Below are 24,910 nucleotides of genomic sequence, written 5' to 3'. Positions count from 1 at the left end.
GAACTCACTCCAGTGGTTCTCACACTGGGTCTATGATTCACTACAGCAGATATGTTTCCGTGTCGATCAGGAGGGAAGATGGCCCATAATAGCATTTCTCTTCTGTGAGTGGCCTACAAAATGAGACCACTTGAGAGCCACTATTAACCAAATTGAGCAACACTTGGTAATCAAAGCTTTTTAAGGTTATCGAGGGCTAAATTTTCTTTTTATTTTTTTATTTTTCATGTATCATTTCAAAAGACGTCATCACTCGGTCATAGGTGTTAAAACAAGACACTAATCACAAACAAACCAGGATCTTGGAGATAAAAAGACATCAAACATCCTGCAATTCACCCAGAACATGTAATGTGCTGGACATCTCTATTTACCCTTTAAAGCATTATGCAAATGCATATAAAGCCGATTGTCCTTTGTCATTCTGACATAATGATTACAACTTAGGCTGTTTTAATGGTAACGTCAAAAATTTGAAATTGATCTACAGAAGATTTAGATATATCATCTTTAGAATCAGCCTTATTTTCAGCCATTATTTTCAGATGAGCAGATAAATCTTTAACTTAGTCATGAAATAGATAATTGACATGTAATTTGGATGAGTACCTTACAAAGTTTTGACTTAAATCTGTAAGGAATTGACCTAAGCTAAAGCTATATAAGGCACTCTGAAGATGATTTTTAACAATGGTCACACCAGAAGGCTGCCTCAATTTAACTATATTAGTTGCTAAACCAATTTAGCTAAATCAGTACAGTTTTGGGGTGTGGACATGTCTTTATGCGCCAAGTGATGAGATGGGGGTTTATTCAGAGAAAAGGAACCTTTTCAGGAAGGTGAATTCTTCAGCTGGAAACAGATTGCAGTTGTAGCTCAATTTAAATCTTATAGCGGTTTCTCTAGACAGAATTGATGTGCTTTAATCAAAAACATTTTGTGTATGTTTTTAATTTTATCTTTTTCCCCCCCACATTTCATGTTTATAGTTTAACAGCACCCGCTCGCCTTCCCCCACTGAGTGTTGCCACATGACCCCGTGGAGTAGAAAGGTATTGGAAAAACAAGCATTCTTAAACTAACAGCCCTGTCTCATTCATTTTCTCTCTTTCAAACCTCTAACCCTTTCTTTTGCTTGCTTTTCGCTTCTCACTTTGTTGCACTATCTCAAAGAAAACTTTTGTGTGTTACTCTCTTATCAATAAGGAACAACAACCACGTTTTTTCCCCATTTTGGGTAACTGTAATAGGTTTAGTGGACTGCAGGATCATTTCCTCCTATTGACTAGCTTTGAAGGTCTGGATCGAGATGGACTCTATAATGGGGGTGATTGCATTTTATTTTCTTGCAATGTTCAGAATAGACCAATATTTTTCAAAACCATAAGAAACCATCAAAATGATGCCAGAGCAAAAGCATACATTTATTCTCTGGACAGTTGTCATTCCCATTGTTTGCAAACAGTAGCTTTGGCAGACAGTCAGAGCCTGCTGTCAGGTCACTACGCTTTCTTTGTCCAGCAATCCATTGTTATTCAGGGAAGGAATCAGCAACAAAATGGTGTGTGTGTGTGTGTTTCCCCAATGCCCCAAACTTTTTTGGGGGGGAGAGAAGGGAGGGGAAGTTACCTAGGAAACAAAGTCTTTTGTGCTTGAAGTTTATATGAGCTACTCACGTCTGCTGGTGATCAGCACAAAAGCTGAGGAGAGAAAGAAGGCTGCAAAGTTTTACTAAAACCGTATATGGAAAAAAACATTTTTCTCAAGGGGGGGAAGATACCCTGTCTCCTGGGTTTGTGGGTGTTTTCGCAGATAACACTTATAAGGTAAGTGTCCTGGAATAGTTTAAATAAGTGGCTGCTAAGTATGATCTTAAACACTTTTGGAACTGGTTTGGAAATGTTTGCCAAGCTTTAGACCTTCAACTCCCACAGGATTTGTGGGAACTCTATGAAGAGGAATGGCACAAAGATGATAATTTGGGTGTGATCGTGTAATATTAGGTAACTACATGCTAAATGCTGTGCCAAGAAAAGGGAGAAAAAATGTTTGACTTAACCACATAGGTGCACAAAACTAAAACTCTGAAAATATACTGTAAACAACAGCCAGAGGCAAGAGCCCCAATAGTTAGCCAGCTGGGAATCTAACACTGAAAAGAAAACCAGGCTCAAAAATATTCCACAGTATTTAGAAAAAGACATAAGCAGATGTCCTGAACTAGTCAAGGACTGATCATTCACTACATAGAAGTGTATTAACTTCAAAAAGGGGGAAAGTAGGGCAGACATAGAGTAAGGCATGTGGTTCCCCCTCCCCCCCATTTCCAAACAAAATGGAAACAGAGAGAGTTTGAAAATGTGTCTTTAACTGTAAAGTTAGGAGAAAATGTTTTTCACTTATTACTTTATTGTTAAGTGAAACTACAACAGCATTAGAGTTCTGGACCTTTATTCTATTTAAAAACACCTGTTTTTCTTCCATGCCTTTTCTCATAGAATCATAGAATATCAGGGTTGGAAGGGACCTCAGGAGGTCATCTAGTCCAACCCCCTGCTCAAAGCAGGACCAATTCCCAACTAAATCATCCCAGCCAGGGCTTTGTCAAGCCGGGCCTTAAAAACCTCCAAGGAAGGAGACTCCACCACCTCCCTAGGTAACGCATTCCAGTGCTTCACCACCCTCCTAGTGAAATAGTGCTTATTTGGCCTTCTATACTTCCATGTCTAGTGGTATGGGTAGCATGTTCTGAAATATTTGCATGGTTTCTAAATAATACTTCGAACTTCTTAATAGGGCTGTCGATTAATCGCAGATAGCTCATGTGATTAACTAAAAATATTAATTGTGATTAACAAAATTAATCGTGATTACCGTAATCACAGCTTTAATCGCACTGTTAAACAATAGAATACCAATTGAAATTTATTAAATATTTTTGGATGTTTTTCTACATTTTCAAATGTATTGATTTCAATTACAACACAGAATACAAAGTGTACAGTGCTCACTTTATATTATTATTTTTATTACACATATTTGCACTGTAAAAATGATAAAAGAAATAGTATTTTTCAGTTCACTTCGTACAAGTAGTGTAGTGCATTCTCTTTATCATGAAAGTGCAACTTACAAATGTAGATTTTTTTTTTTGTTACATAACTGCACACAAAAACAAAACAGTGTAAAACTTGAGAACCTACAAGGTCACTCAATCCTACTTCTTGTTCAGCCAATCGCTAAGACAAACAAGTTTGTTTACATTTATGGGAGATAATGCTGCCCACTTCTTATTTACAATGTCACCTGAAAGTGAGAACAGGCATTCACGTGGCACTTTTGTAACCGGCATTGCAAGTTATTTATGTGCCAGATATTCTAAACATTTGCATGCCCCTTCATGCTTCAGCCACCATTCCAGAGGACATGCTTCCATGCTGACGATGCTCGTTAAAAAAATAATGTGACTGAATTCCTTGAGAATTGTATGTCTCCCACTCTGTTTTACCCGCATTCTGCCATATATTTCATGTTATAGCAATTTCAGATGATCACCCAGCACATATTGTTCGTTTTAAGAACACTTTCTTAACCCAGAGAAGGTACCGTTGTGAGATTTCTAAAGATAGCTACAGCACTCGACCCAAGGTTTAAGAATCTGAAGTGCCTTCCAAAATCTGAGAGGGACGAGGTGTGGAACATGCTTTCAGAAGTCTTCAAAGAGCAACACTCCAATGTGGAAACTACAGAACCCGAACCACCAAAAAAGAAAATCAACCTTCTGCTGGTGGTATCTGCCTCAGATGATGAAAATGAACATGCGTTGGTCCACACTGCTTTGGATTGTTATTGAGCAGAACCCGTCGTCAGCATGGACGCATGTCCCCTGGAATGGTGGTTGAAGCATGAAGGGACATATGAATCTTTAGCGCATCTGGCATGTAAATATCTTGCGACGCCGGCTACAGCAGTGCCATGCGAACGCCTGTTCTCACTTTCAAGTGACATTGTAAACAAGAAGTGGGGAGCATTATCTCCTGCAAATGTAAACAAACTTGTTTGTCTGAGCGATTGGCTGAACAAGAAATAGGACTGAGTGAACTTGTAGGCTCTAAAGTTTTACACTGTTTTATTTTTGAATGCAGTTATTTTTTGTACATAATTCTACATTTGTAAGTTCAACTTTCATGATAAAGAGATTGCAGTACAGTACTTTTAATGGAGGAATTGAAAAATACTATTTCTTTTATCATATTTACAGTGCAAATATTTGTAATCAAAAACAAATATAAAGTGAACATTGTACACTTCATATTCTGTGTTGTAATTGAAATCAATATATTTGAAAATGTAGAAAACATCCAAAAATATTTAAATAAATACTATTCTATTATTGTTTAACAGTGCGATTAATCGCAATTAATGTTTTTAATCGCACGATTAAACACAAATAATTTTTTAATTGCTTGACAGCCCTAGTTCCTAAGTTAGTTCTTAAGCAGCTAATCCTCTCCTTGGTTAATATTCGTCTTGACACCATAATCACCAACACCAGTTACAGCCAAATTTATAGCTGTAGTTTTTCTGTATCCTTAAATCTGATTGCATTCCTGGCTGATTAGTAAAAGTGAAATTGGTATCTTTTTTTTCTGAACTAAGAATTGATACTTTGAAAGCTTTGGGCCTCTTACTGCATATCCTCAAATTAATGCTTACATGGCACCAGTTTTCAGTGGTCGTCAATGTACTTGTGTGTACAAAACCTTTGCATGCACATTTACCACAATTTTATGCGCATATACTAGAGTGGCGTGCACAAATGCCTAAAATCAGTCATAATTGTGTGCACACTTGCAGCAAATGCAAACAAATAAAGTGCATGCCTCTTCCCATTAAAAAATTGTTCTATACACATTTAATCTACACTAAAACATTTCCAGTATGTTGAGGTATTTTTTATCTTCTTACTGTACATCATGTATCTGTGGGAACAATAGTCATACAATTGTTTGGAATATCTATAATTCTTCATTGCTCACCTGTAATTTACCTCTAATCTCTTTCTACTGCTTTGTTTAAAAATTAGTCTTGTATGACTAAACAGTGAACACTGATTTTGAATGTATTCATTTGCAGTCCCATCCACCAGAGGAGGAAGACACAGATGTCATGCTAGGGCAGAGGCCGAAAAATCCAATACATAATATCCCTTCTACACTGGATAAGCAAACTAATTGGAGCAAAGCACTACCTCTCCCAACTCCAGAGGAGAAAATGAAACAAGATGCCCAAGTGATTTCCTCTTGCATTATCCCCATCAATGTCACTGGTACAAATCTCTTCTATTTCTTTTGCTTGATTCAAGGGTGGTCAGGTCAGAATATTTCATTACATTAACTGTGTTTCAAAACACAGGACTTTACAATCTATAAGTCAAGACTTTGACTCAAGAATTTAATTTTGTACAGGACACTAACTGGGCTCAATTCCTCCCTCATATAGATCCACTGAAGTCAATGGCATTACATCCAGTATTAATTTGGCCCAGTGTATTTGTGTCACATTACAAACTGTTATCTAACACTAAATTACACGGTATGATGTGTAATTTTGTTATGTATATGACTGGCAACTGGCATTTAAAAGGGCATAAAACAGCTCTTTGAATTTAGCTAACTGAAATAATGCAGAAAGCCATAGTGGTTAATCATATGATAATCATATGTAACCGAGCAAATAAGGGCATGGAAAATATTATAGCACTTGCAGTACTTTAAATATGCAAGTAATGATCATGTAGCGTATAAGCCATTGCTTTGAGATCTCTTTTCATGCTGCTAAGCTGAAGGTATAGTAATGGCATCGTCATTTATTTATAACTCTTTTAGTTTATGCTTTATTTATTTTATGAATTTGTTTACATATTGGTATGCAGCAGGTATATACATTATTAAATGTGAGGGATAATTTATTTCCAAAAGCCAAAAATAAGCTTCCGTTTTCTTTCAGTCTGTCTTCCATTTTCTGTCTCTTTCTCATGTATGGTTCAGTGATTAGAGTACTAAAGTCATCTGAGTTTTCCATAAAACTACCTTGCACCAATTTTTGATTAATTTCAGAGTGCAAACTAGGCAGCCTCTCTGACTGAAGACTCAAGTGTAATGATCAGCAAGAAAAGCTGTGTACTTACAGTTAAACTTCTAACTAGAGTTGGGTGAAACTGTTCAGCTGAAGCTTTTTCCTATGAAAAATGCAGATTCAGCGACACCAGATTGATGAATTTATGTCAGTTTTGCCAAATTGTTTTAGGGGGGGAAATCTGAAAAAAATTGAAACATTTCATTTCAACATTTTCTAAATGAAACATTTTGATTTTTTTCAGTTTGAAAAGATTTTTCATTTAAAAATTTCCTTTAATTTTATTTAAAAAAATCAAAAATGTAAAAAAAAAAAAAAGTCAAAATTGAATTGAAACATTTTGATTTTGTCAAAGCAATGTGTTTTATTAGATCCAGGATTTTATTTATTTGTTTCGATATGCCAAAAATTTGGAAAATTTTCATTTTCTGTCTAACCCAAAACATTTTTATTTTACTTTTCAAAATTGCCAATGAATCAAAAATTATTTTATTTGCACAGCTCTACTTAAAACATAAAAGTAAGTATTATTTATTCCTTTGTGCTTTTCTGGTAGTGCTCTAATCAGAGAAGGGTGTGAGGGTCAGATATCCTTATGGGACATCAGAGCAGAAAATAATACTGTGATAACTAACAGGATTAATTATAAGTACAATGTGAGGCCTTAAAGAGTATATTCTCCTCAGCATGCACGCACCTATTTCCTACTGTCACTAAAGTTACACATACATATTTAGAGGAGCGTATACCCTTAGATCTGGGATAAATGTCAACTTTTCCAGTAATAGAGTTTTTGTCTGGACTCTACCTGTCATAAATTGGAACCAAATTTCCACTCACCACGTTTACATCCCTAGAATGGTACATAATCTTCTGGCTGTTTAGTGTGTATCATTCTCATTAACATTAATGTGAATAATTTGTACACATAAAGGGGAGAGTATACCCTACTCCACCTGCCACTGGGAGATGACCTGACACATTGGCCACATGGGTCACGTGTAACTAACTCATAATTGCTGGAATTTCAGCTATTTAAAGCAATTTGATTTTGTTAAAAAAAAAAAAACCCGATAAACATTCACGTTAAAAAATTACAGGTAGTGGAGTTTAGAGCACTTTTGTTCATTATTAAAGAAAGTTCTTCCTCTGCTTATTACAGGGGCACTGGTGGTTATGGGATATCTGTCTGAAGCCTCTATTACACTGTAGTAGATTTCAAGAAGAACTTTTACAAGAAAGTTACTTTTTAATGTTTTGCATTGTTATGTAATGTAATATGTATGTGTGTGTGTGTATAATTATGTTTAATATAATTATACGCTATTTAACATAGAGCTTTTATTTTTTTTATTTTTTTTAGTCAGGATTGGGTTGCTTTGTTTTATTTTTTTCTAAAGATTGCAAACTACAGAAAGAGTAGCCCCAACTTCACTGTTTATAGCCCTGGCCCAATTATTCAAACATGAGTCTTGCCAACTTTAGAGAGCATGACTTTGCATTTGCTAGAGAAGCCAGCCACAGCTAAGTGCCATAGGTGCTGGAACGAGGAGTGCTGCCGCACCCCCTGGCTTGAAGTGATTTCCATCATATACCGGGTTTACAGTTTGGTTCAGTGGCTCTCAGCACCCCCACTATTCAAATTGTTCCAGCACCCCTGCTAAGTGCTCTATTTTTTGGCTGTCTTCCATTTAATTTTTTATTGATCATGGAGAAAAACAAACCTTCCTTTAGTAGTAACACCATGCAAATGTAAACAAAATGAGATGTTCTTATCTATTCTGTATAGCCAAAGTTTTAAAAAATGAGTGTCTAAATTTCAGTTCTTAAATCCACATTTAGACACCTAAGTATGTGGCCTAGTTTTCAAAAGTGCTGGTCACCCAGCAGCAACCACTGACTTCCATGGGAGGCTGCGGGGTAATCATGCCAGTTTTGGAGGTGGCTAAATGTGGATTTAGAAACTGAACTTTAAGTACACATTTATTTAAATGTTGACCCTATATAACAGTTAAGAAAAATGTCCTCTAAACTTGTATGTGGATATAAAATACTTTATTCACCTTTTCCCTTAGCACCTTGGTCTCCTCAGAATTAGCAAACTATGGCAAAATGGTTTTATGAACCAGTTTTTTAGTTAGTTAGTTAATTAGTTTGTTTAAATGAGTCAGAATATAGCTGACCAGATTCAGGTTATCATCTTGGCTGCTACCATTCTTTGCAGAGGTGTTGACTTCATTGTCTCCATGGCAAACAAATAAGTAGCTGTGATAAAGATGCCTGCCATGGAGAATTCCTAACTGTTTTCCTTTTCTTATTTGTTTACTTTCTTTTTTCTCCTTCTGTTTCTTTTGGCAGTGCAGGCTGCTGAGAGGGAGCCGGAGTTAGAAGTAACACTGTGATATACCGTAATATAATTTACATAAGAGCTGCATAAGGGCTCCATTATATTTATTCACAGGCTCCAAGCTCACATACCTCCGCTGTGTTCCAGCCATGACATTTGTTTACCATTTCTAAAGGCTAATGAGACCTATTTATGGGTTGCAGGAGTTGGTTTTGACAGAGAGGCTAGTATACGCTGCTCTCTTGTTCATTCACAATCTGTACTACAGCGAAGACGAAAGTTGAGAAGGAGGAAAACCATCTCTGGCATCCCCAGAAGAGTGCAACAAGAAATAGGTGTAGTATAAATAAAAATCTTCAATAGATAGCATTCTAACTGACTTAAATCGCAGGGATCTGAAGTGGTAGCCTGCCTTCCAAACAGCTTTCCAAGGAAACATTAACGCTTTTATGGTTGTGGAGTTTGGAAATGATGTGTTTGGTTTTTTTTCTTTAATACAGTAAGCAAAGCTATATTACTCAATATGGCCTTGACATACCACAGGCCTTACCGAGTGATATAGATATACATGTTCAACCCTTATTGTTTAAATGTGTAATCAGTTACTTAATTTTTTTTTCAGTTTATTTTTGTTCTATAACCATAGTTATGTGCATAAAAAGTAACTAGATTCAGTGAAAGTTTTTTCTTGTGCAAGAGATCTTAAGGTAAAGAAGTGACAGATATTATCCTGCAAGATGATGAGCTGTCACAGCACCCAGAACAACTTACATATATAACCAACTGAATATCTGAATTAGACATCTGCAAGTGCTTTCCTAGAAACTTTGTCAAACATTATTCTTATCTATTTTTCCAATTTCAATTCCCACTCATTCTTTATTACGGAGGATGAAATCAGGAGGCCTAACTCTGATCTCATATCAGTGTAAATCAGAAGTAACGCTTTGGAAGTCAGCTCTAGTGTAAAATGGGTGTGAGATCAACATTAGATCCAGGATCTTTATTTCTTAAGCATACATCTGTTCCTGAAGCCAGCCAGGAATGTGTTCATATTAGGGAATAAGCAACTAGAGCCTATGAAACAAAGATCCTGTTATTATGCAAATGCCCTTGGTAGTAAAGAATCAGATAAAGGAAATTCATACATATACAATCAAAATAGATTTGTTTTAAATAAAAATGATTACAAAGTTTTCTATAAGGCAACAGCTCATTAAAACAGCCTTTATTAGTTGAAATACAGTGACACAAACTAAAAAGTGAATATTTATCTTGTCACAGCAAGATCAGCTCAGCGCGAGATCACATTGCAGGAATAGGAGAACCAAGATCACATTGCAGGAATAGGAGAATTTCCCATCTTACCGGGATAAGGTCTGCCTTATATGCTTTTTATAGTAAAGTTACATTTGGTACAATACTCAGCAAGAAAAAAGTCTACGACAAATATGTTTCTTGGGTTACTCTGCGGGTCATCGTTAGTCAGCAAATGTAAAAATGTATCTCACACAATTTTACATGTATCCTAGATTCTGATGAATCACCAGTAGCGAGAGAACGGAATGTGATTGTGCATGCAAATCCAGACTTCTCCAGTACAATCAACAGGAGATCAGGTACCAGAGACTCTGAGTGCCAGACTGAAGAAATTCTCATTGCTGCTCCATCCAGAAGAAGAATCCGAGCTCAGAGAGGTCAAAGTGTTGTAGCCTCCTTGTCACATTCAGCCGGCAACATTTTGGTGTTGACAGACAACGGTGACGCAATGTTCACTACAGCAGTGAGCAACCGTATCCGATCACGGAGTCTTCCTCGTGAAGGTGCTAGAGCCAGTGAAGCTGATCAAGATGCTGATGCCAAAACTTCAGCGTATGAAGCAGAAGACTTTTTGGCAAGCCAAGAAAGAATCCCGAAAAAGGGTAACAATAACCAGGGTTCACAAGAACACCAGCCCATAGGTTTAACTTGTTCTCAGAACCTTCACAGCCCAGAACATAATGTAAACGAGAGAGGGAGGTCAAGGTTGTCAAGGATGGCAGATTCTGGAAGCTGTGAGATTTCATCAAACTCTGACACCTTTGGGAGCCCCATTCACTCTATCTCCACAGCAGGAGTCCTTCTCAGCAGTCACATGGACCAGAAAGATGACCATCAATCCTCCAGTGGGAACTGGAGTGGAAGTAGCTCAACATGTCCCTCACAGACATCGGAAACCATTCCTCCTGCTGCTTCTCCTCCGTTGACTGGCTCCTCACATTGTGACTCAGAATTGTCACTGAACACTGCTCCTAATGCCAATGAAGATTCTAGCGTCTTTATAACAGAGCAGTACAGTGATCACATAGATAAGGTTCGAGGTCACAGGGCAAGCTCCTTCACCTCCACTGTAGCGGATTTACTTGATGACCCCAATAACAGCAACACAAGCGATAGTGAATGGAATTACTTGCATCATCATCACGATGCATCCTGTCGTCAAGATTTCAGCCCTGAACGCCCAAAGGATGACAGCCTAGAATGCCCAAGTTTTACGAGTATGGCCACTTACGATAGCTTTCTAGAAAAGACCCCATCTGACAAAGCAGACACTAGCTCACACTTTTCTGTGGACACTGAAGGATATTATACCTCCATGCACTTTGACTGTGGTCTCAAAGGTAATAAAAGTTATATTTGTAACTATGCAGCCGCAGGCTCTGAGAGTGGCCAGAATGCAGATGTTGCTTCCAGTCTCACGGATTGTGCCTGGCAGGATTATGTAAACCACAGGAGGCAGGGAAGACAGAGCATCTCTCTTAAGAAACCAAAGGCAAAGCCAGCCCCACCAAAACGCAGTTCATCTTTGAGGAAATCTGATGGCAGCACAGATCTTCCTGAGAAGAAAGAACCAAAGATAAACAGTGGGCAGCACGTGCCTCACACTTCCAGGGAAATGAAGCTGCCACTTGAGTTTTCAAATACACCTTCTAGAGTGGAAAACTCTAATCTGCCAAGCAAACAGGAACTCTCCTGGATTAATCAGAATGACAGTGAATTAAAGAACATTCAGTTTGACACCACGGATATTCCATCATTTAAAGATGAAGGTGCTGAACAATCTCACTATGCAGATCTCTGGCTTCTAAATGACTTGAAATCTAATGATCCTTATAGGTCTTTATCCAATTCAAGCACAGCTACGGGTACTACAGTCATAGAATGCATAAAGTCGCCAGAAAGTTCTGAATCACAAACATCCCAATCTGGATCGAGAGCCACCACCCCATCCCTACCTTCTGTTGATAATGAGTTTAAGCTGGCTTCCCCGGAAAAGTTGGCGGGTTTAGCATCACCCTCTAGTGGTTACTCCAGTCAGTCTGAAACACCAACATCCTCTTTCCCGACAGCTTTCTTCTCTGGGCCCTTATCTCCAGGGGGTAGTAAAAGAAAGCCAAAAGTACCAGAAAGGAAGTCCTCATTGCAACAACCTTCTTCTAAAGATGGCACTGTATCTCTAAACAAAGATCTAGAACTTCCAATTATACCTCCTACTCATCTTGACCTAAGTGCTCTTCATAATGTCTTGAATAAACCATTTGCTCACAGAAACCAGTTGCATGCTTTTAATCACAATAAACAGAACATGGTAGGAGAAGCACTAAACCCTAATCCTCCACCAGCCCTTGCTATTACACCTTCAGTTCTAAAATCTGTTCACCTTAAATCGATTAATAAGCCTGAAGAAGTGAAACAAAAAGACGATAATACAGACCTTCTCTGCATACAAGAAACCACATTAATGGTGACTGCCATTTCTCCAGGCAAAATGAGGCCACTTGTAGCTAAGAAATCAGTATCACGTCAGTACTCTACTGAAGATGCCATAATGTCCTATATTGACTCTTCTCCAGTGGAGACAGGCCCTGATAAACTGCATTCAGAAAAAGATTCATCTATCAGTGTACAGAATAACTGTGATCAAGAAACTGTAACCTCAGCAAATGTGGGTATTTTAGAAGCAAGCACCATGAAAGACCAAATGCATCCAGTTGGTGAGCCTTTACCAGAGAACACACAAATCCGTAACACTGCTACAGAAGGGTTTCAAAAAGGTTTAGCTGTCCTCACAAGTGATTATGAAGTTAAGATAACTTATCATGAAACAGAACAGGAAGGGAGCCTTGATCCTGTGCAGATTAAGCAAGAATTACCTGCAGTCTGTGAACAAAAGTTGGCATCTAAACCTGTGGATGAAACCACATTCCAGTCTGATCTACCAGCTGGGGGAGCAGACATTAGTAATCAGCCTAAGCATCAGTTTGATATAAGCCACCGTGATGACAAAGTGCCTGGGAATATCAGCTATGAATCAGAGATATCAACTGTAAATTCACTTAATGAAAAAAGTTCTGAGCAGGAAAATGATGTTGCATCAGGTATTCCAACCAAAAGTGCCTCTGATGACAGCAGGACAGAGGAGACACAAGGGAGTGCAGATGATGCTTCACTGAAAGGTCAGTTTTATAATTAACTAACTAATTCTATAATTTAAAAAAGTGATTATATAGAGATGATTTTTAGTGATCATTAAAAATATTGATTCTCAGGTTGAGGGACTCTTCATAACTCCATTGATTTTAATGGAGCTATCCTGATTTATGTCAGCTGAGTATCTGGCTGACTTTATTTTAAACATTCTTACAAGAATATATATTTTGCATTCTCCTGTTACTTCATTTCAGTTAAGAAAAGAGCACTAAACCATTTATACCAAGAAACAGTACTTTGACAGATGAGTACAATATTTAGACTAGATTTAAAGTGTATATTATTGCATAGACAATTCCATTATTAATTGAGCTTGTGAATTGCATTAGCATCCTATTGTAAAATGTGGCAAGCATCTGACATTGCTTCTTTTCTTATTTAAGAATCTTCTCCAAGTGATGATTCCATAATTTCACCATTGAGTGAAGATTCTCAGACTGAAGCAGAAGATGTTTTTGTGTCTCCAAACAAACCTCGCACTACAGAGGATCTATTTGCAGTCATTCACAGGTGATCTAGCATTACTGTTACTGGAATCCATATGAATACAGAATACAATCTTCTCCTAAAATCTGCAGCTAAGCATCAACTAACAATGTCCAAGAAGGGAATGCACACTGGCTAAGTGAGTCATGTTCCCATTTACTAGCTGGACCACATTGAGAATAAGAGCCTATTACTCTTATTAGCTAATGGAGATACTCCTTTGGTTCAAGTAGTAGAGAGTTTTGGTGCTGAAGATTCTGAGTTCTATTTCCACTGACAGTAAGAGTATTATGGAAGTTCCATTATGCTACCATAGTTAAGAATGTGCTGTTTTACACTTACAGCAGGATTCAAGCTCTTGGTTTTATATGAAAACCACAGTGTATTTGCTCCAAATTTTTAGCACATAATCATTGAATAAAAATGGAACTTTCTGAGCAGTTTCAAGAAAATCAGCTTCTTGGATTCTGAATTCTAATCTATTAGAAATTAATCTGTCCAGAATTCACATTCTGAATCTCATGAGGTTTTGGGTCACTCTAACTTAAAAACTGCGAAGTGTAGAAAGTACAAAATGTGTTTCGTTCTGCCTCTGAGGTTATATAATTATTTTGTTGATTAACAAAAAAATTGTTAGGGCTTCTTGTCATAACTGTTGGTTTAAGTTGTGGTGAGCTGAAGGAAACCATTGTTTATGACAACCAGGATCTTCTATGAAGTAGTAGCTATTGGTTTGTCATAGAAAAAGAGTTCTGTGAAACTGTTCAGCCAGTTCAGGAATGAAGCTGGTCTTCATAAAACTATAATCTTCATTAGCGAAGCTCCTGACCTAACTAACAATGTCACAAAGAAGAGTGCTTTTGACAAAGCAACAGCTACTGTATCGAGCGCCTTGCTCTTTGTAAAATTGTCAGTGTGCTCAGGGGTTCCTTGTCTTCATGAAAGTAACAGCTACCAATGTTGAAGATCCTGTTCTTTGTCAAACTGTTCAGCAATTAAGGAGCAGAAGTAACTTCTGCACCAGATGGTTATTTTCACAAAGAAGCCATTGCTGGGTTGGAGATCCTTTCTTAATCTAAAAAACTGGGAATCTAAAAAAACACAAAGTTGTGTGTGTGTTAGGATAACTTTCTATATAACATACCTTACACAAAATGACAAAAGCAAGGACATGAAAAGTTAAGGCATCTAACATGACATACCTTTTACTCCTCCACCGAGATGCATCCCTCACCACTAGAACCAGCATACAACACATACAACAAACCACAAACCTCTGCCCCTGTAGGGATGCCAGCCTACCAGCACCCATTAAGTGCTTTGCTGACTAAGGATGGACTTAATCATGTGATTAACTGTTTTGCTTTATTGGTATCATAGGGAGTGATGAAGGATTATGTGCAGTGGGAGACTGGCTGCATCTCCTTAATTGTGCATTACCAGACTTTCAGACAGTTGGATTTTTAAAGAGGCACTGGATTTTTGTAAAGGAAGTACAGTCTCATTATTGGGTGCTAGCTGGGTTCCATTAAAATACACCTTCAATCTTAACTGTTTTTAACAGTTGTTTGGTTATAAATTTCCCATTTATTTAATGAAAGCCAAGAGCTTCAATTGGGTTGGTGTATAAGGGCTACAGGAGAGTAGCTCTACTTCAGCAGAGTTTATAAGGTCCACTAAAGCACGGTTCCCCTCCTCCAGATTTTAGGAAGTCCATAGGAGGTGTGTGTGGTAAGTGGGAGTTGTATCATCTTGGGATACAGGGTAGTGGACAGTGGAGGGAATGGAGGATATGATGTGGCTTTTATACCATAAAAAACTGACCTTATGTACCCTGTATGCACATCATATATGCCTTCCCTGGTTCCCTGCACCACCATCCTTGCCCTTTCTCTTCTTTCCCATTTCATGCCCTTTATACTATTCAACCCTATTTCATTCCCCCTTCCATCACATCAGTGTTTTCTGCCTGACTCCTCCTCTACAGCACCCCAACTCTGAGACATGGCTTCATGCTACCCACCTGTATACCCCCCTGAACCCTAACCCCAGTCCATGTCCCTCCTAGTCCTTCTTCCCTTTCTCTGTACATCCTCCTGAACTCCTGCCTGGTCACATTTCCCCGGGTCTCTTACTCCCCACATCTAACTCAGCCTAGTAGCTTGTCAAAAGAACATCAATTTATATTTATAAATATAGCTCTTCATATGATGAGCCAAAAAGACATGGAATTATTTTCCAAATAAACTATAGCTTTTTCCAAACACCATAATCTTAAAACTCTGATTTTTACCAAACTTCCGAGAAAAACTCTATGCTGGGATGACAACTGCATAACAATTGTTGGCCCTTTACTTGGAATCTTTCATCTGCTCCTTTCTCTGTGTGCTGTAGCCACCTTATTTATTTTGTTAAAATTTTAAAAGGGGCTTTTAAAGGTTGCTTTATTATAATATTGTATTGTATTGCTGGTGAACAGCTTGAATATCTTTATGGAATGAGTAGAACAATTTACAAATACAATTGGTGCCATCCGTTGTTGTTGTTGTTGTTAACATGCATATCTCCTGAGCAAAATACCCACAATCGTCTCTTCATTCTGCCTACTAGCTCTGTTCTTATGAGCTGGCGATGATATTGAAACCCAAGAGAAGCCAGCCAGCGCTTCAGAATTAGATTTTTTTTTTTTAATTTAATTAAAATTTTCCATCACGACTAAAGTACAACTGAAGTTTTCTAATATCAGCTACAATGGATTAAAACAGGTTACAATTTATAATAATTAAACCTAAGACGACATATATATCAGTATTCAAATATAGGGCCAAATTGCCGCCACCTCTTCTGTAAGTAGAGGGGATTCTGATCTGGTGGCTCTTGCTGGAGAGTCAGAGCCAAAAGTAGAGAGAATGTCACCTTTTGTTGCATTATTCCATCCTTTTCCCAAGCCTGTGTAAGTCCTACCATGGATGAATTGTATAGACTGGGCCAAGCAGAGTTGAGTGGGACAGGAGCTACTCTCTGTAACTAGTGCCTAATGTACATACAATTCTTACATGCCATTTAAAGTTTTTCAATGATTATTAACCTACATTACTTGGTGGGGGTATTGTGAGGAGTCATTAGTTAATAAGTGCCTAGTTCTGTGAAGCTGTAAATTGCTGTAGCAATGCTATGTATTATTTCATGTGAATAACATACAAACATATGTGCCTTTGTTTTTTAACAGATCAAAAAGAAAAGTACTTGGGAGAAAAGATTCTGGAGATGTTTCTGTAAGAAACAGATTGAGAGCTTCATCTGGGGCCAGCAGCACGTCACCTGCTAGCAGCACGTCACCTGCCAGCAGTGTGCCACCTGCCAGCAATGTGGGAGCCCCAACAAGCAGTCAGAGGTCTCCAGGTCTTATTTACAGGAATGCCAAAAAGTCCAACACATCTAACGAGGAATTTAAGCTACTGCTCCTTAAAAAGGGCAGTCGATCCGATTCTAGCTATAGGATGTCAGCGACCGAGATACTAAAGAGCCCTATTTTGCCCAAATCTCCCAGTGAGCTAATTGTGGATTCCCCTCAAAACACTGATGAGACTCCCCAGGCATCAACTCCTGAAGCATTATCCCCCCTGTCTCCTTGCTCCCCTAGAGTTAATGCAGAAGGCTTCTCCTCCAAGAGCTTTTCTATGTCTGCATCTTCAAGAGTAGGGCGCTCGCGGGCACCTCCTGCAGCCAGCAGCAGCCGTTACAGCGTACGCTGTAGGCTGTACAATACGCCGATGCAAGCTATCTCAGAAGGAGAAACTGAGAATTCAGATGGCAGCCCTCATGACGACCGATCTTCTCAGAGTTCAACATAGGTTGCCTAAGCTCCAGAGAGCCACACTGTTGACTGTGAAACTTGTAAACTCTGAAATTACTGGGGTTATAAAAGGATGTGAATATAACAGGCCAACTCTGTAGCAGTCAAAACAATTGCAGGGCAATATCAATGCTTAAAAGTGTTTGTGTTTATAAGATGCTGGGAAAACAGAAATTTAGAGCTGTAGCTACTGATTACTTTACATTTTCTAAAAAGTAGAAATATATGCTATGTCTCTTCTGTTTACCTTTAGCTTCATTTATCCTACTCTCATTCCTGTTGTCACTGTAGATTTCAAAATCATCCAATTTTCATAGAATTAAAAATAACTTTTTTTTTAAGTTGCCTATTTAGGAACAAAACCTCTCACTGTAGTGCTTCCCTAGGGAAAAAATGAAATTGTGCTTACGGATTGGTATTTTTCTACACTAAAATGAACTGAAACAAAATTTAGAAAAAATTAACAGAACATATGTAAATACCATATTTTTGATAAAAATCTGTAAATAGAATAATCAGAAAAAAGTGGACACATGGCAAACAGTTTACTGCATAACAACTTTGTTTATAGAAGACAAAAATAGTAAAATGTACTAACTGTATTCTGTGAATACCATTTTCATATCAAACATCATATTTACATGTCCACCAATACCACTTTCAGTGTGATCAAAAAGCCTCAAATCTGAATTCTAACTGTATGAAAGAAAATCTCAATGTTAATTAATGAAATATTAAGGCTAATTAAGAGCTGATTAATTTTAAAGTAACCATTTGTCTTTCAAAATTTAGCTCAAAACAAGCTAATTGCAAAGTGCAGCTGTGAGTTTCAATGTGGTAATTGGTAGGGATGGAAAGCATGCTTTTAACAGAACAAAATCATTTCTAATGCAAAGCCCCAAGCAGTCACATTTGACAGTGTCCCTTAGCCCTTTATTCTGACATGGATTGCATTAGAGAGAATAGCTATGAGGAAATAGTACTTATTTTCATATTCTTATTAGACTATTGGGATACATAACACAGTCATAACCTGAGAAATATAATCTTTAAACATGATTAGTTTCTGGTTCTTAAAGGAAACAAATAAATTATAAGCATGCAACAAACACCGTTTTATCAGTAAATATTTACAATGAGTTTTCAGTGAAGCTTTCTCTTTGTGCTGATGAGATTCATGCTACCTAAATATTTACAGAAATGACACTGTGAAAAACGTAGCTGGGAAATAAGTGTGTGTACGCATTATTTATATTCATTATTAAATGAGGAATGCTCTGGTTCATTATGCCAGCCACATACAGCTTAGTTTTGTCTGGGTTTACCAGAAATGCTTAACAGGGTGGGGGAATGATATGGGGGAGGGAAAGGAGATGAGTCAGAGCAAATGCTTTGATAAACTGAAGGCAGGGAAACAAAAGCTGAATTACTTGAAGTTACTTGAATTTTCTTGTCTTAAAACTGAAAGAAAACGTAGCTGTGAGCTCAAACCACAAGTTGTTTTATATCTTTAATTTTTAAACAAAATAAAACCAATGTTTAAAATGATAGGCCTGATTCCCTTTTGTTACACCAGTTTTCCAACGGTGTAGCACCGCTTAAGCCAAGTGGAGAATCAGGCCCTATTTGTTCAAAATGTAAGCAGTTGGTATTGCTTGCAGTAGAGTATGCTTTTGAACATGGGATGGTTTAATGCAGAGGAGAGCTTTTAAGGAAGAATGTGGCATGGAGTAGGACAGAGTGAGTAGGATGACAGAAAGGTACTTTGGTACTAAAGAAATCAAATAAATTTGGCTTCAAGCATAAGTAAACGACGATAGGGAAGTGGGATGTGTGAAAGGGGTTTTATTGGTTTAGGTTTTACTTATACAATGCATAGGGCAGAGAGTTTTAAAAGAAGGCAAATAATGTTTTGAAGAGGACGGTTCTATTTAAAATTGGAATGATTTTGGAATGACTGAATAAACTAGAATGACTTAACAAAAATTTGAATGTTATTTCCCATTAGAATATGTCCTATTTCATCTAGTGTACACCACAAAAAATATAATTCAGGGTTTTCTACCGTCCTTCTGTGCAGTGTGATAGCATACAGTATGTGGGATATGGTCAGTGTGTGCATGTGAGTATGTGTGTTGGGGGGAAATTAAATCGGCAAAACGGTTTAAAACATCAGGAAAACCTGGAGGTGTTTAAAGAAAGATAAGTGGGTCAAGGTTTTGGAAATAAGTCTCATTGCTTGTGTCAACAGGCTAGTTAAGAAAACCTGAGTCTAAGTGCAGGTGAAATAAATGAATTAGTATGTTTTTTACCAGGACACGTTTAGCATATCTCAAAATACTTTTTTTGTGTGGAGACCATGAGTAAATGAAGTTGATGAGTCAGACAGAACAGTCTTATTTGGTCCTCTTGGGTCATTTACCTTAAAATTTATATCAGCCGCCCTTTTATAATATCCTTAATATGCTTTAAAAAATCATTCTAAAGTTTAAGTAGAAAACAGCTGAGTTGACTTTGATAAATTGATATCCCCTTTTATTAACAAACAAGGCATTTAATTTCATAGTGGTACCATATATATATATGGTACCACTATGAAATTAAATGTGTATGAAATTAAATATATATATATAAAGATAAACATTTTGACTTGAATTATGAGGCAGTAATATACCCTCTGTATGTAATGCTCACAGAACTAGCACATCAAATATAGTTTTACTTATTTTGTTTAATCTAAAATCTATGACAAAGTTTTTCTATTTTCTAGTTAACAGAGTTAAACCCAAATAAAGCTGGATTGTAAATCCACTAAGAAAAAAAAAGAATTCACAATCATAACAAGTGAGGGAGCCAGAAAATTTTTTAAAGGAAACCCCTTTAGTGAGGTATATATCTTTAAGGCGCTCAAGACAAGCTTTAGAACAAAAATAACAACACATATCTTGAAACAGGGTACAATGCTACACTAGGTAACTTGTGAACCATCATTCCAAGCTATTGTTCTGTTTGCACTGAGGTTATGGAAATGGTTTTTGGAAATTATGCAGCTGTTTTTGTGTCTGAAAAATAACTTTTTTTTCTTTTTTTCTTTTGTGGCAGCATAGAGGACATGGAATAGTTGTAGCAAATAAAGCAAATGTTTGCTTTTGCCAAAGGTCAGTGATTGAGTGCATTTGCTGCAATGGTGGCAGATTTAGAGAAATACTGTAGGTTATGACTTAAAGATTAAAAAAAAATTAAGGAGGTTACAGTGTAACTATTTTGGTACTAGCACCAGTTCATGCTGGCAGAAAAGACAATGGTTTATGGACTTGCATCCATTTTGTATTTTTGTAATATTTGTAAATATGAACTTTTTAAATTGTTGCAAAGATGGTTTCTTTTGTAAAATGTTTTCAAAGTTTACATTAAATCCAAGCCTTTGTATATTTTAGAGCTGTGCAACACTTTAAGTCTTGTATTTATTTTTAGTAAAAACAGTGACAGTTTCATTGTGAACCCCTCTCAAAAAATGTGTCAGAAAAGTTTGATTACCTAGAAAGTGTGTATAGAAACTGCAAATAAACGTGACTGCAATTAAACCACACATTCTCTTTATTGTCCTCCAGTGAAATGTTATTTCTAATCAATAGTCTGCAAATGAGGCAGTTTGCAAAGGTAAGTTTCTACGTACATTACACATTTCATACAGTCTATTCTTGTTCTCTCTCCTTGAATTCTAATTTTTAGTTCACAGACAGAGGACAAAATCCAATTGCCATTGACTTTAATAGGATTGTTAATGGGAGTTTTGCCTAAGTATAAAGACTTCTGGATTTGCCCTTAGTTTATTGTTTGGGGATGGGGGAGGGAGACAAAATGATGGCAAGATTGCTTGCTTATCTGTGGTTGGAAGGCCTAAAACAAACTGCAACAATGAAAATCCAAGGTGTAACCAAGCCCCAGGACTGAATGTCACTCGGAAATGCAGGTGGTGGTCAAAAGGCAGAACATAACATTTAAAAATAAAATAAAAAATGTAGATTTTGCTGCCATTTTAAGTACAGTGATTATGGTGTGGGAAGTTGTGATCAGACCTTATATGGATTCATAAGTTGGGGCGGACGTAAGGTCCCTCCCCCTCTGTTTAATGCAAGGCTGTTCACAATGACAGTCCTTGCACTTAAAAAAAAAAAAAAAAAACATTGTGGAAGAAGAGGTGGAAATGATTAACCTTTCTCAAATGTGTGAAGAGAAGAATTTTTGGTGCACCATTTGTGGATGGCTTTGTACTACTCTACATGGATACTTAAAAGAAAAAGATGTGTATGGCAGAAGAATTGAAATCTGCGGTTATGATGCCTAGAGCATGTGGAGAAAATTAGCATTAGGGAATGCAGCAGGTTTATTTAAAATTCCAGTCAAGTGAATGAAGATTTCCCGTATGGGTGTGGTCTTGAAGGAGTCTCCACCTGGGATTTAGCTTACATAACATTTTATTCAGATGGTGAACCAGTTAATGATTATGTAGATCATTTGCTGCTGTTAGTGGTATGTGCTCCTCTCAACCAAGCAATATAAATGAGTAAGAGTTGTGGAAAGAGCTCAGTCTGTAAAAGCAGACACAGAATCTGCTTTTCATCTGTTTCCAAAACATCCAGTTAGGCTGTCCTGGGAACAGATCAAAATCATATCCAAGCTTTTCCAAAGGATGCGGTCTTCTTTTTTCCCAAAGTTACTTGCCTTGTGCTGTCCTGGCTAGACCCTTCTTGACTCTGAGTTGTTTTAACAGACATGTAGACAAGTCAGATCGCTGCATATGTTACATGGGGAATTCTGCGCCACTGTGCAATGCAGAATTTTGCAGAAATTGAAAATTTCCTTACCCCCACAGCAATAGGCTGCAGTGCTGCTGGCCACCACTAGGGGCCGCTGGACCCAGCAGAGCCCAGCTTGCCCATAGAAGATACTGCCAGGGGAGAGAGAGGGAGCTAGAGGGTTCCTGGCAGCGGCAGTTCCCCGCATGCCCTGAAGGAAGGAGAGAGTGGTGCACAGGAAACTCTGTGCAAGCCTGGGACTGAGCATCAGGCTGTTTCTCCTGCTGGATCCCTGGGCTCAGGGGGTGTGAGTCTGGCTGGGGGGTCCTGCAGCTGGGCTCTGGGGGGAGGGGGAGTTTCTGGGTGGGGAGACTCTGTGGCTGAACTCTGGGAGGGAAGGGGGTGCAGGTATCTGGGGGGAGGGGGTTGAGGTGTATTGGCTGGGGGGGAGCCCTGGCTGGGCTCTAGAGGGGAGGGGGCAGAGAAGCAGGAACTGCGTTGTTGTAGGAGTTTCTTTAACTCTCTACTCATGGGGGAAATTTTGTGTGTTTCTGTATCGTTATAGACATACTTGCTGACAGGTACTTTGAAATAAATTACCAAAATAATTGAAACTGGTGTGATTATGTAGTGTTATTTTGACAAATAAAATTTGCAGAATTTTAAAATGCCAGAATTTTTAATTTTTTGGCGCAGAATTCCCCCAGGAGTAATATGTAGGAACACGAATGCACCACATTTGCCTGCCATTGTGATGCGCTTTAATCATGGCACATAGAATAAACCTAGCCACAATTCAACTTACAGATATTAGATGATTTGGTTTCTGCCAAGAAAGGTGAGAAGGTCATAATGTCTCTGTTGGATGTGTATAGTAAGCAGGATGCCCCAAATTACATCAGTTAGTAAAAAAGTCATTATAATGGCTCCATGGCATGGAAACTTTTTTAGTCACACAGGCAAGTGACGTCTGGGTTTTGAATAACGGGGGGGGGGGGGGGGGGGATTTGGGCTGCAGATCCAGATCAGAATTGGACTCTTCAAATAAAAAGTAGAGAAAGATGTTTAAAGGGACTGGTAAAGCTAGAAAAGCGCAGCAGCACATAGCTAAAACTATAACAAAATCTCTAGGTAAAATGCAGTGGTTAAAGTAACTCAAAATAGGAAGGGAAAGTCACCTATTTGCATTACACATCATTGTGTGGTAACAGAATGCTGCACAATGGAAGAGAATGGGGTCATGAAGAAATGTATCTGAAATGAATTCATATTCCTGGGCAGGCCCATAGCTAGCCCCACAGCATGTGTATGTAGCTGGATAGGGACACATCCATGCTCTCCAATCCATTCCTCTAAATACTGTGATTTAGACTTTTTCAGAATGGTGTGAAAAACAAAACAAAAACAGAGGTCCAGGAATTTCTCCTATGGAACATTTTGAAATACTCAATGAAGTTTCCTGATTTTTAAATGTTAAGACATAGAGTGACAGCTGTTGAGGAGACAGATCTTTTACAGGAGAAGAACTAAATAAGTGATGACCAACTAAGACACCACTGGTTCTTTTACTAGTGCTGCTATTCCATTTTCTAATGGCAAGGATGTAAACCCAGAAACTATCCCCACCAGCTCTTACTGTTGCTCCTATTTTAGACTCCACTGACTTCCAGAGCAGGAATAAATAAGTTCTGGGATGATAACTCTAGTTTAGGAAAGGGAAAAGAAAGGTGGGGGAAGGGTTTTCTCCTTTTGTAACAGAGAAGAGCTGCGATAACATCACACCCTGAATGACTGGTAAGTTATTCAGACTGTTTTGTGCATCCGGTACGAAAAATTTCTCTGGTTTGAAGGTGCTAAATTAAAATACTAAAATACACTTTTTTAACATTTGTAATTTAAAAGAACTACTTTTGCACAAACAAAGAAGCCTTGCTTTCTATTAATGTTCTTGCAATACTTTTATTTTATTCTGAACAGGGGAACATTAGCCTGCTTACCTATATTATCAGCCTATAGAATAAGCAGCAAGCGTGGGAGTTATGGAAATCAAAACTGAAGTTTTATTGAGAAAGAGAATTATGCAGATAGTGTGTGGTAGAAATTGTGGTTTGGCCAGCTTATTAACTTATCAAATTGAATATATTTCAATTGGCTCAACTTTTAAATTCTATTACAAACTTCTGATGCTGAAAAACAGACAAGCCAGTTGCACTGAAAAAAAAATAATGCCCATAATCACAGAGAGCATTTGAGGAATTGTAGGGGTAATGCTATGAACAGCAATAAATACTTGAGTAGCTTAGTTTATTAGGGTATAAAAGAAAGTTGGTACAGCACTATTAGAGTTATTTGTCACTATTTGAAGCGTTTATATTTAATATTGAGTGGCATTGTTTCTTTATAGTTTCCTTATTTTTGTTTAAATAACTTCAAAGACATACTCTGGCTAGATCATCAGTATATGAGCTTCTTAGATGGTCTCTCGATTAAGAGATACAAAAAATTATTGGCCCTATGACCATTTGGTAATCTTGGACCCTCAAATGGGAACCCAATTTTATCCCTTTCCTTTATCTGTCCCTCTTCCCTCTCTTTAAATTAAAAAAAAAAAAATTGAGATAACTTTAGCGTGCTCTGACCTGAGCCAAAACCCACCAAAGTCAATGAAAAATGGATTAGGCCCTATATCAGGTGTCAGCAACCTTTCAGAAGTGGTGGGCCGAGTCTTCATTTATTCACTCTAATTTAAGGTT

General features: G+C 37.8%; 1 protein-coding gene across 1 annotated transcript in view; it reads left to right on the top strand.

The window, feature by feature from the left end:
* The window catches only part of NHS (NHS actin remodeling regulator), a 353,913-nt gene extending 336,557 nt beyond the window's left edge, over positions 1-17,356 (top strand). The window contains exons 4-9 of the mRNA XM_065419307.1: positions 991-1,053; positions 5,138-5,330; positions 8,690-8,821; positions 10,019-12,982; positions 13,400-13,526; positions 16,732-17,356. Of these exons, the coding sequence (XP_065275379.1) occupies positions 991-1,053; positions 5,138-5,330; positions 8,690-8,821; positions 10,019-12,982; positions 13,400-13,526; positions 16,732-17,356 (4,104 nt within the window). The remainder of the gene's footprint in view (positions 1-990; positions 1,054-5,137; positions 5,331-8,689; positions 8,822-10,018; positions 12,983-13,399; positions 13,527-16,731) is intronic.
* Positions 17,357-24,910: the final 7,554 nt, after the last annotated feature.

Source organism: Emys orbicularis, chromosome 1, assembly GCF_028017835.1.
Source record: "Emys orbicularis isolate rEmyOrb1 chromosome 1, rEmyOrb1.hap1, whole genome shotgun sequence".
Lineage (NCBI taxonomy): Eukaryota > Metazoa > Chordata > Testudines > Emydidae > Emys > Emys orbicularis.
Note: the sequence above shows the minus strand (reverse complement) of the source record. Positions and strands in the feature narration are given on the sequence as shown.